Genomic DNA, 13101 nt, shown 5'->3' with positions numbered 1-13101 from the left:
AAACAGTTTTGTAAAGAGGAATGGTCCACAATTCTGCAACTACAGAAAACATTTGGTTGAGGTTATTGCTGCCAAAGGAGGGTCAACCAGTTATTAAATCCAAGGGTTCACATACTTTTCCCAACCGGCACTGTGAATGTTTACACGGTGTGTTCAAGACAATAAAGACAATAAAATGATAATTGCTTGTGTGTTATTAGTTTAAGCAGACTGTGTTTGTCTATTGTTGTGACTTAGATGAAGATCAGATCAAATTTTATGACCAATTTATGCAGAAATCCAGGTGATTCTAAAGGGTTCACATACTTTTTCTTCCCACTGTATTTCTCTCTCTCTCTCTCTCTCTCTCTCTCTCTCTCTCTCTCTCTCTCTCTCTCTCTCTCTCTCTCTCTCTCTCTCTCTCTCTCTCTCTCTCAAAAATTTCTCTGCCACATCCCCATCCCAGTTCAAATTTACCTTGCGTAATTGGTTACAGTGGTAGCCATTGTAATAGGTGTTGTTGTAGAGGGTGCAGTAGGCTGTGTATTTTCCTCCGTCCTCCAGGTGTAGAGGATTTGAGAGGGGCTTCTCTCGTGCTGGCTGCACTGGGAGATTACATATAATACCTTGACTGACTCAATTGGACCTTTCCTGGCAAGGCAGAGATCACTAAAATACCAGCAGACTTCTCATAGCATTGATTTCTGCCATTTCCCACTAATCTTGATGGAATCACGGCTCTAAGAGAGGACCATAGAGCTTCCTGAAATAGGTCCTGGAAAAACGGGTGGGAGTTTGAAGTGTGGAGCCTTGTGCTCCAATGTTATTTCGACAAAATGCTTTTCTGCATAACATCCTTTTGTGCTTTGTTCTGTTCCTTGGAGAATGGCATATTTTTTCCAAAGGCAAATTCCCCCTAAGGTGTGTTTGCTTTTGGGTAACAATGCTGTCTTTGGGCAAACGTTTCATAATTGTGCTCTTTAAGCAGCCTCACACAATAATGGTTTTGTTTATGCAGACAATTGGAATATGGCAGTTTTTCAATATGAAATGAGCAAGGTCGCAAGCGCTGAGGCTGTTGAAGAAATCGCTCTTAATTGACTGAAAAGCCTCAAGTCCCTGGAGGGTGAAAGCACCATAAAGGTGTATTTATGGTATTCATAATTCGCTGAAATAAAATGTGCATGCTCTCCAAAGACTCACAGACAAATGGCCATGAAAAATGAATGAAACATTAGAAATCTAAAACCCTCTCCCTGTTGACCTGAGTATATGTTTATGCATGTCGCAAGCCATTTTCTTCTGATTATGTTTCTGCCTTGTGCCTGGTTGTCAGGGAGATCAGTATGTATTACTCCTCCACTCTGTGAGTGTGATATACAGGTTTCATATTTATAGGAAACAGGGAAATTCACTCTTCTGAGTGCCAATATTCTCTTCTCTTCTCATTCAGGTGGCCTTCTCTGTTTTTTCCTTCATCCCTCCATCCTCTCTCTCTTATGGTGACTATAGTTTGTCAGATATGTTGGCCTCCAATCTCTCGCAAGCCTACTAAATATTTTTCTGTGATTCTTAATCCATTCCTTTCACTATAACATAAACTACAAGGCTTAACTGTCCCCAGAGAGATATAAGTAGAGTACATACCCCGTTGAAGTCCAGTTAGAGAACATTTTAAGGTGCACTATGCAGAAATCGCTCATACATTTCCTGTTTGCTAACATTCTAATAGTTTGCCTAATTTCAGTTTGTGACAAAACAAGCAAGTATAGTTTAGAGAATCATTGTACTATCTAAAATATATTTTCCAAAACCAAAAAGATTGTATTTTCAGCTGTTTGAAGCCAAAGCATGGAAATAATACATATAGAACAGATCGACCACTTGCTTTCAAGGAGAATGACAGATCTATAACTCTCAGTTCTACGTGAATTTGGTTGGGCAGCCCAAAAAGTTACACATTACAGCTTTAAGTGAAAAGAGGGACATAGTACGCGATTCATCCCTGGGAGGCGGAGGTCAGAGGGTAACGCAATGTTGATGTGACACCTGATGGCATGCTGATGGTTTTAGTTCCTAGCCGCATTAAAGCAATGACTAATGGCTTCATACCAGCTCTCCACTGCATTCATTACCAGGCCGCGGCTGCCTGGATCCATACCCTGCGCTCTCCTATATGAAATCCAGACCTCTCAAATCAATAAACCCCAAGGCTAGGATAGGGAGCAGGAGAAGAGGATGCTTCCTAATTCAATGAAATAGACATTACCAAACGCACCGGACGCGCGCAGGGCATGAGTAATCATAGACAAATTCATTTTAGAACCCCGGTAGCGCAGATGATGCTTTCAATTAGGGGTGCACTTTAGCCCAAGTGTTTATTATGCGGATATAGGGGGTAGTAGGAGTGGGCAGAGTGAGAGGGAGTGGGCCCTGCCCCTTCCTTTCTTCCATCCTTAGGACAGAGGGCATCCAAAGCCTTCACTGTAGAGCAGGGGTCGGCAAGTGATTTTTTGGGGGCCCACCATTTTCTTTTCATGTTTACTTTTAAACATTGTTTTTTTTTTTGGGGGGGGGGGTAAAAAAAACACTGTAAAATCACCAAGAATTTTGCTAAAATGAGTTTAATTTAGTAAATCTGTTCCCAAGTATTCCCACTAATAAAAAAAAGACGTGATCGTGTCTCAAGGTATGAAATGATTCTTATTGTCAAATACAATCTCTTTTTGGGCTTAGTTGTGGTCATTTTGCAATGTAAATGTTCCGGCCCCCGACCATCCACTCGGACAAAAATCAGCCCACGGCTAAATCTAGTTGCCTACCACTGCTGTAGAGAGAGGACAGGAGGACATACTGCAGGGGAAAGTCAATAGTACTCAAGGTTAGGACACAATGAAGCATATTTATTGGAGATAAGAATATGATATGACTGTACTGTCTGCCCGATTTAAATCAAATGCTACGTACAGTGTGTTGTGAAGTTGTACTCATTGTTTAAGGTTAAACGATTGATAAATTAAACGAGACATCCCATGCAATCTGAGTTTGTGTTTAGAGATAGGAACAGAGAGAGATGTTGTTTCTCATTGTGATGACGCTGATATTTTGCTCATGCTTCCAATTATTATGTACACTAATATTATGTAGTTGCTAATATCTAAAGTTGTTCTGAATTTAAAATCAATGAAGTTGAATGTTTATGGGTATGGGCCAGGGTGCTGTTGTATACACTGAATCAGTTGAATGATATTGTACAGTATATTGATATGTTGTTGGGATATGTATGCCTTTGTTGAAATGTGTTTTTATAGTGTGTTATCCACAACCAAATTAATTCCCCTTCACTGGATACTAAAGAATCACTTGATTTCACTTGGCTGGCCTGGTGTTTTATGGTTGGATGGCTATGGAAAACTTACTGTGACCCCACACTGAGGAGACCATGCCTGCTGTGGGTAGAGGAGAGGGACTATCTATATTATCCATCCTCCACTGTTTTCATGGCATTGACCCTGTCCTCTCCCTCTTTCCCTCCCTCACTTTCTGTCCTTCTCTCTGTTTGTTTTATCTGAGGGCGGTGGCAGCAGAACTATGACATCCGGCCTGCTCCTCTCCCTCTCTTGACTCTGTTCTATATGGAGGTGTCTGGTCTCGCCTTGGGACTTGCCACTCAGCTAAGAGTTTGGGGTTTCATCTCGGAGCACAGTGCCTTCACCTCTCCATTTGTTAGGAGGTGTAGCTTTGTTTACTTTATGATAACTACCACAGGCACATGTTTGAGTGTGTCAAGAACTGCAACGCTGCTGTGTTTTTCACGCTCAACAGTTTCCCCTGTGTATCAAGAAGGGTCCAACACAAAGGACATCCAGCCAAATTGATTGTGGGAAGCTTTGGAGTCAAGATGGGCCAGCATCCCCGTGGAACGCTTTCGACACCTTGTAGTCCATGCCACAATGAATTGAGGTTGTTCTGAGGGAAAATAGGGGGGGTGAGGGTGGGGGGGGGTGCAACTCGGTCTGGCTCGCAGTTGGCGTTCCAATTCATCCCAAAGGTGTTCGTTGGGTTTGAGGTTAGGGCTCTGTACAGGCCAGTCAAGTTCTTCCACACTGATCTCGACAAACCATTTCATTACGGACCTCACTTTGTGCACGGGGGGATTGTCATGCTGAAACAGGAGAGGGTCTTCCCCAAACTGTTACCACAAAGTTGGAAGCACAGAATTGTCTAGAACATCATTGTATGCTGTAACGTTAAGATTTCCCTTCACCGGACCTAAGGGGCCTAGCCCAATCCATGAAAACAATCCCAGACCATTATTCCTCCTCCACCAAATTTTACAGTTGGCACTATGCAATGGGGCAGGTAGTGTTCTCCTGGCATCCACCAAACCCAGATTCATCCTTCGGACTACCAGATGGTGAAGCGTGATTCATCACTGCAAGGAACGCGTTTCCACTGCTCCAGAGTCCAATGCCGGCGAGCTTTACACCACTCCAGCCGACCATTGTCATTGCTCATGGTGATCTTAGGCTTGTGTATGGAAACCCATTTCAGGAACAGTTCTTGTGCTGACATTTCTTCCAGAGTCAGTTTAGAACTCGGTAGTGTGTTGCAACCGAGGAGAGATGATTTTTACGTGCTGCGCACTTGAGCACTCGGCGGTCCCGTTCTGTGAGCATGTGTGGCCTACCACTTTGTGGCTGAGCAATTGTTGCTCCTAGATGTTTCCACTTCACAATAACAGCACTTACAGTTGACCGGGGCAGCTGTAGCAGGGCAGAAATTTGACAAACTGACTTGTTGGAAAGGCATCCTATGACGGTGCCTCGTTTAAAGTCACTGAGCTCTTCAGTAAGGCCATTCTACTGCCAAAGTTTGTCTATTGAGATTGCATGGCTGTGTGCTCGATTTTATACACCTGTCAGCAACTGGTGTTGCTGAAATCCACTCATTTGAAGGGGTGTCCACATACTTTTGTATATATAGTATATATATTGTTTTGTTTCTTTCTTCTGGTCTAGGTACGTACGGGCCAGAGGAGGGCTGGTCATCAGCCTACCCAGAATGCAGACAGAGGAACCAGTCACCAATCAACATCGTAGACCAGGACACAAAGGTGTCCATGGAGTATCAGGAGCTCACTCTGGATGGATTTGAGACAGAGTCCTCCAACAAGACCTCAATGAAGAACACTGGTAAAACAGGTGAGATTCGTATCCCTGTCTGTTTACCCCCACCCTCCTTTCATTATGTATATATACAGGTAACTGCCAAAGAGTATTCAATTGGGTTGAGATAAAGTGTTCAATTGGGTTGAGATCTGGTGACTGAGACACTGAGACACACACAAACAAAGACACACACACAAACACTTTAAACCCCATATTCTCCTTTTAGACCACTGTTTCAAAGTCACTGAGATCTCTTCTTCTAGCCATGGTAGCCCCAAGAAATGGGCAACTGGGAATTTATATACATGACCCTAAGCATGATGGGATGTTAACTGCATGAACCACACCTGTGTGGAAGCACCTGCTTTTAATATACTTTGTATCCCTAATTTACTCAACAGTTTATTTATTTTGGCAGTTACCTGTATGTACAGTCTGAACATACAGTGCTTTGCGAAAGTATTCGGCCCCCTTGAACTTTGCGACCTTTTGCCACATTTCAGGCTTCAAACATAAAGATATAAAACTGTATTTTTTTGTAAAGAATCAACAACAAGTGGGACACAATCATGAAGTGGAACGACATTTATTGGATATTTCAAACTTTTTTTTCAAATCAAAAACTGAAAAATTGGGCGTGCAAAATTATTCAGCCCCCTTAAGTTAATACTTTGTAGCGCCACCTTTTGCTGCGATTACAGCTGTAAGTCGCTTGGGGTATGTCTCTATCAGTTTTGCACATCGAGAGACTGACATTTTTCCCCATTCCTCCTTGCAAAACAGCTCGAGCTCAGTGAGGTTGGATGGAGAGCATTTGTGAACAGCAGTTTTCAGTTCTTTCCACAGATTCTCGATTGGATTCAGGTCTGGACTTTGACTTGGCCATTCTAACACCTGGATATGTTTATTTTTGAACCATTCCATTGTAGATTTTGCTTTATGTTTTGGATCATTGTCTTGTTGGAAGACAAATCCCCGTCCCAGTCTCAGGTCTTTTGCAGACTCCATCAGGTTTTCTTCCAGAATGGTCCTGTATTTGGCTCCATCCATCTTCCCATCAATTTTAACCATCTTCCCTGTCGCTGCTGAAGAAAAGCAGGTCCAAACCATGATGCTGCCACCACCATGTTTGACAGTGGGGATGGTGTGTTCAGGGTGATGGGCTGTGTTGCTTTTACGCCAAACATAATGTTTTGCATTGTTGCCAAAAAGTTCAATTTTGGTTTCATCTGACCAGAGCACCTTCTTCCACATGTTTGGTGTGTCTCCCAGGTGGCTTGTGGCAAACTTTAAACTACACTTTTTATGGATATCTTTAAGAAATGGCTTTCTTCTTGCCACTCTTCCATAAAGGCCAGATTTGTGCAATATACGACTGATTGTTGTCCTATGGACAGAGTCTCCCACCTCAGCTGTAGATCTCTGCAGTTCATCCAGAGTGATCATGGGCCTCTTGGCTGCATCTGTGATCAGTCTTCTCCTTGTATGAGCTGAAAGTTTAGAGGGATGGCCAGGTCTTGGTAGATTTGCAGTGGTCTGATACTCCTTCCATTTCAATATTATCGCTTGCACAGTGCTCCTTGGGATGTTTAAAGCTTGGGAAATCTTTTTGTATCCAAATCCGGCTTTAAACTTCTTCACAACAGTATCTCGGACCTGCCTGGTGTGTTCCTTGTTCTTCATGATGCTCTCTGCGTTTTTAACGGACCTCTGAGACTATCACAGTGCAGGTGCATTTATACGGAGACTTGATTACACACAGGTGGATTGTATTTATCATCATTAGTCATTTAGGTCAACATTGGATCATTCAGAGATCCTCACTGAACTTCTGGAGAGAGTTTGATGCACTGAAAGTAAAGGGGCTGAATAATTTTGCAGCCCAATTTTTCCGTTTTTGATTTGTTAAAAAAGTTTGAAATATCCAATAAATGTCGTTCCACTTCATGATTGTGTCCCACTTGTTGTTGATTCTTCACAAAAAAAACACAGTTTTATATCTTTATGTTTGAAGCCTGAAATGTGGCAAAAGGTCGCAAAGTTCAAGGGGGCCGAATACTTTCGCATGGCACTGTAGTATGACCAACCTATTCCTAGCATAACATTAGAGTACATTAAAGGAGCATTATGTAGAAGTTTTGTTCCATTATAATGTCATAAACTGCCTATAATATACCTGCCGTCATAGTGGAATTATATTAAATTATTTGGGCCCTTACAAAATTGCATTAAGATTTTCAGTTTTCCGATTGGTTAACAAAAGTTGGTATGGCTCTTGTTTTCGAATTGGAGGGTTTGTACCATCTCTCTGATTATCGTCACTCTGAGGCGTGGTCCTCCTCTTCCGAGCACAATCAACAATGGCAGATGTCTTAGGCAAGCATCCAGCCCCACCGTTGAGGATACAGGTGCCAAAAAAAATGGTTTAGCCAAGTGACTAAATGATATGGCTCGGGGGGAAAACCAGAGTACATATAGGTAACAATTTGATTCGCTGGAGAGAAGTTATGGCTGAAGTCTGATGTAGAGATGGCCTGTTTTCTGCTTGGCAGGTAACGTATACTCACCCCATTCCGTACAAATGTGCGCAACCGCAACATTCAAACGAGGCTACAAAGAAAACTAATGGGACAGAAGCGACTGTGTTGACTTCAAAATCTGGGGTGTGAACTAGGTTTCTATTCAAGTGTTGATCGACATGGTCATGGCTCTATAGTATTGAAGAAAAGTTGAAAAAAAACTGACCCTCCGTTACATCTTGACGTGTCATGCCGTAACGTACAGCACGCATAAAGCAACTATTTCTGTCTTACAATCTCTCTCCACCAGGTGTAGCACTTCTGTCATCCTTTAAAAACAAGAAATGGACAGTGACGGGGATAAGGGGGTATACATAGTAATTTTTTTGCATCATCATTGCATGCGATCATCATTCTCAAAGCCGCTGTTTACTTCTTCACTTTAGCCCTGCCCTAAAAACCCGATTCAAATTCGACACAAACCTTCTAATAGGTATGTAATGACACATTATATAAACTCTTTATAGTGTTTTATTTACATTTTAGAGGCGATAAGGTGATAAGTTGGACAGATCGAGTGAAAAAAAGCCATTTTCCCACACAACATCTCTCCTTCTCACTATCACGCATTAGTTTCACTTCCCCACCTGACATTTTGAAAAAGACCCGACGGGGCTCATTGTCTTGTTGAATTATACAGAAACGAGCAGCGTCGGGTCATGTAATTGATTCTGTTGGAAAGGGGAGAAATTGTGCTTTACAATGGTATTGACATTACAGTTGATCTGGAAGTATTGTGTTTTGGGGGCACTAAAATTAGGTCAATTGTACGGACCAAGGCGATGTACAAAAGGGAGTGAGTTTACGTTAACAAGATGTGGCACCAGCTAGCTAGCTGTGATGTTTGTGAATGGAAAAATCTGGGTTAGCTTTATGCTGTCTAAATTATCTGGCTGTCTTGATAAATAACTCATGGTATTGTACATGGTATTTGCGATCTAAAACCAGTCAGGATATTGACATAAGCATGTGTGTTTTTGAGAGTCATGGTCATTTTGAACCTACTTACATTTCGCATTGGCGGCTAGCTAATGTTTCATGTACATTTCTCTGTTTGAGAGTGATAGAACTGTCATGGCACTCGGCTGTAACACTATCAGCTGTAATGGTACTTGGCAGTATAGTTGCCTCGCCTTTTTGAGACTTCCAAGTTATTATTACTGAAACAATATTAGCTAGCTAGCTAACATTATATAGCTTGGTAGAGACATGACAAGCATGTGCACTAGCTAGGTTTTGTGACATACACTAGCAATCTAGCTAGCTAGATATAATGTGACATGTGTGATATAATAATGGCTCTACCACAATCCACTTCAAGGAAAGTGTTACTGGAATGGCATCCAGCACCACACTGTCAGATAGGTGACAACACATGCTTCATTTCAACATGAGAATAGCTAAATATATTTTTCCTGTTCCATTCAATGATGGCTATTGGTTAGCCTGAACTTTCTTGAGTGTGCATCATTTACGGTTGGTTTCTGTGTTTTTGTGTCCCTCTCTTTGTGCCTGCCTTCTTTGAGTAGCCTATGTGGCGGTGTATATATGGTACTGTCATGTCTCTCGCTCTAGTATTCAGCACTTGGAGTATAACTGACTGTCTTTCTCTAAAGGAGGGATGAGTTTCTGGAGGAGCCTGTAGTGGTTGAGCTAGATAGGAGCACCATTGAGGCAACAGAAGGCGAAAACAGGCGACACGGACATTTTTGGAGACATTATCACCCTATATGTGTATTGCCAGTATTGTACAGATCTTATTCAGTTAATGTACTTTTTTTTGTTATGTTTTATCACTTCTATTTAGCCTGATGAATATGAGCATCTCTAAAGATCCCTGCTGCTAGACCTCTCTTAAGACACCTCTGAAGCCTCCACTTTCAAACAACTAGAAGACCTCCCTGCCTGCCTCCCAGTTCCAAACCCAAAACTGATGCAGCATTTTCTCCATGTACTGTACCAGGCTACACACAGAGACTGATCACAGGAATCAATCAATCAATCAAATGTATTTATGAAGCCCTTTTTATATCACAGATGTCACAAAGTGCTATACAGAAACCCAGCCTAAAACCCCAAAGAGCAAGCACTGCTAATGTAGAAGCACAGAACATACACATGGACAGCTTAAGCTCCATGGCTGGCTGGCATACATGTAGTGAAGGAATGGGATGAAATGTGCATTGATCTAAATATCCTTATGCTGTGCAGAGGACCAGACCATTTTCTTAGGTTTACTTTCCTCTATAAACATGGACTTACTTTGGAGACTACATTACTTTATTAAAGGCCCACCGTCATCACATGATCACCCCATTCAATTTGCCAAGCAGCTCCTCCTAAATGGCTCTTCACAAAAAGTGACCGCACGTCCCAACTTGCAAACTATTCATTGGTTTAGGAGACAAAATAAGAGTGACAATGTGATTCTAGCCTATTGAAACACACAGAGCAGACCATCCCCCTCCCCAAACCCCCTTGCTGCACACCTAAACCCTATTTTTATTTACATGGTGAGGTCATTTGTATGGGATGACGATGTGACAACAGTGGGCCTTTAAACAGTTAGTTCAGATGAACTCTATAGAGGTCTTTACACAGCTAGATCCATTGATACACCTATGCTGCTTTGTCTTACCAGACCACCTGTGAGCCATAGCTCTATTAAAATATATTGTTGGCCTCTTTACCCTCCTCTAATCCTCCCATCCCTGTGTTCTTGGGGCTCTACCTGCCTCTAGGGGTGTGTATTATTGTAACGCTTGTCGTCTGGGGAAGGAGAGGAGGGCCAAAGCGCAGCGTGGTAAGTGTTCATCTTATTTAATGAAAATTGAACACTGAATAACAAACAACAAAGAAACAACCGGAACAGTTCTGTCTGGTGTAGACACACAAAGACTGAAAACAACCACCCACAAAACACAATCGAAAACAGGCTACCTAAATATGGTTCTCAATCAGGGACAACGATTGACAGCTGCCTCTGATTGAGAACCATACCAGGCCAAACACAGGAATAGAAAATAATAGACAAACTAACATAGACAACCCACCCAACTCACGCCCTGACCATACTAAAACAAAAACAAAGGAACTAAGGTCAGAACGTAACAATTATGTCTGGGCTGGCACACATCTTTTATTTCTCATTAGGTGACAAGTGACACAAGGTTCTGGATCATAGGTGTTTTTGATCTTGTTCAATTCCGAGTTTCTGTTTTAGCCATTTATCAGTTGACCATTGTTTTTGGAACCTAAGGGTTAACTTGTGTTTGATCATGTTCACATTGAATCTTAACTCCTTAAAGTTGGAATCAGCTAGTCGTCTGCGACCCTTAGGTCGCACCTCTTCTTTTGTTATTTCATTTTGAACGAAACCCAACTCACTTCTCTTTTCGAGTTGATGCAGATCCAATACTAATGATGATGATACTTGTTCAGTAGAACATTTCTGAATATGTTGTCCCTGCTACCACAACTGTTTATCTACAACTAGCTAGCAGCTGACTACTCTACTGTTTACATTCTACCTCTCTAACACACGCTCATGCACGCTCATTTCAGTTGAAGGCGTTCAGTTGTGCAACAACTTCCCTTTCCTTTCCCTCATGCCCAAGTGCTCTCTCTCGCATCTTTGCTCTCTCCCACTCACAACCATAGATTGAATATATAAACAACACAAGAAGCGCGGGGAAGCCTGGGGTCATGAACGACTGGTGACTTGCTGATTACCACTTTAAATATGTAATTGAGTTAATTTGTCCAGGGGTACAGTGCCTTGCAAAAGTATTCATCCCCCTTGGCGTTTTTCCTATTTTGTTGCATTACAACCTGTAATTTAAATAGATTTTTATTTGGATTTCATGCAATGGACATACACAAAATAGTTTTTTTTGTTAATTACTTGTTTCAAAAAATTCAAAAATATCACAAACGTAAAAGTGGTGTGTGCATATGTATTCACCCCTTTTGCTATGAAGCTTGAGGTTATTGCTGCCAACTGAGGGTTAGTTATTAAATCCAAGGGTTCACATACTTTTTCCAACCTGCACTGTGAATGTTTACACGGTGTGTTCAATAAAGACATGAAAAATTATAATTGTGTGTTATTTTAAGCAGACTGTGTTTGTCTATTGTTGTAACTTAAATGAAGATCAGAATTTTTTTATGACCAATTTATGCAGAAATCCAGGTGATTCTAAAGGGTTCACATACTTTTTCTTCCCACTGTAGCCTATTATCAGTAAGGCTGAATGTGACATTTCTCTCCACACTCCACTAAAGGTATTTCTCATATGTATGGTCAAGGTTTACTATTAATTAAAAGCCAATTCAAAAACAAATATCTAGTGCAAATTGAACAAACTAGATCATGTTTCTATTGAATGTAATATGTTCATATGTTAATTATTAAAGAAAATATATTTATTATTGTTAAATATATAGGCATTCTTTTAACATAATACAAACCTGTGTGTCAGCCATTCTTTCACCGAGGAGAGCAAAAAGCCTCTCCTCTTCCTAATTTATGTCTCTCTGCTGCCTTCCTCTGCCTTTCCATCCTCTGCCAATGGCTCCTCCTTTACCCTTGCCTCTTGCCCTGCTAGTCTGACTGCCATCAACATGGTCCAACACAACCTGCGCATACATTGAATCACGTTCGATGTCCTGCTATGTGAGATACTTTCTTACATGCATTGGCTATTACAAAACAATTTGACACAGTTGAGTCACGTATACTCTCTCTCCGGCCTCTAGGTCATCAGGCTTTTGATTATCTCACACACCTGTCACCATCATCTCACACACCTGTCACCATCATCTCACACCATGTCATCATCATCTCACACACCTGTCATCATCATCTCACACACCTGTCACCATCATCTCACACACCTGTCACCATCATCTCACACACCTGTCACCATCATTTCGTGCATCTGCGCCTCATGACACTCACCTGGATAGCTACAGCTGCAATAGTGTCAAGCTAGCTGTGGTTTATCAAACGTTAGCAAGGCTAGCAAAGGAACTGACAGAACACATCACAGAAAGTTGACAAATTGAAAGGACAACGTTGCGATATGGTTTAACGTTATATTTCACCTCAACACCCGACATTGTGTGTCCAGTGGTTAGCTAGTGGACTGCTGCTTTTGCTGTAGCCATATGAAATGGCTGGCTAGCTATGTCTATGTAAACAAATCAACACGTTTTAGAATGAAAGGGAGAGACCGTGCAAAGGGGGAGTGACTCTAGGCTTGTTGAGAAAGGGGTCGGGGGAGGGAAGGGGGAGAATTGTTTTAAAATAGCCTGTTGTAATTCGCCAAGCTTCCACAACGTGGGAGAAAAATAAGGATATCTCCTTTAAA

At 41.7% G+C, this 13101-nt stretch overlaps 1 protein-coding gene across 1 annotated transcript in view; it reads left to right on the top strand.

The window, feature by feature from the left end:
- The window catches only part of ptprga (protein tyrosine phosphatase receptor type Ga), a 281211-nt gene that overhangs the window by 179324 nt on the left and 88786 nt on the right, over nucleotides 1-13101 (top strand). The window contains exon 3 of the mRNA XM_020483255.2: nucleotides 5001-5183. Coding sequence (XP_020338844.2) covers nucleotides 5001-5183 — 183 coding nt within the window. The remainder of the gene's footprint in view (nucleotides 1-5000; nucleotides 5184-13101) is intronic.

Source organism: Oncorhynchus kisutch, linkage group LG5, assembly GCF_002021735.2.
Source record: "Oncorhynchus kisutch isolate 150728-3 linkage group LG5, Okis_V2, whole genome shotgun sequence".
NCBI lineage: Eukaryota > Metazoa > Chordata > Actinopteri > Salmoniformes > Salmonidae > Oncorhynchus > Oncorhynchus kisutch.
The sequence above is the reverse complement of the archived record's forward strand: the minus strand, read 5'-3'. Positions and strand labels throughout refer to the sequence as shown.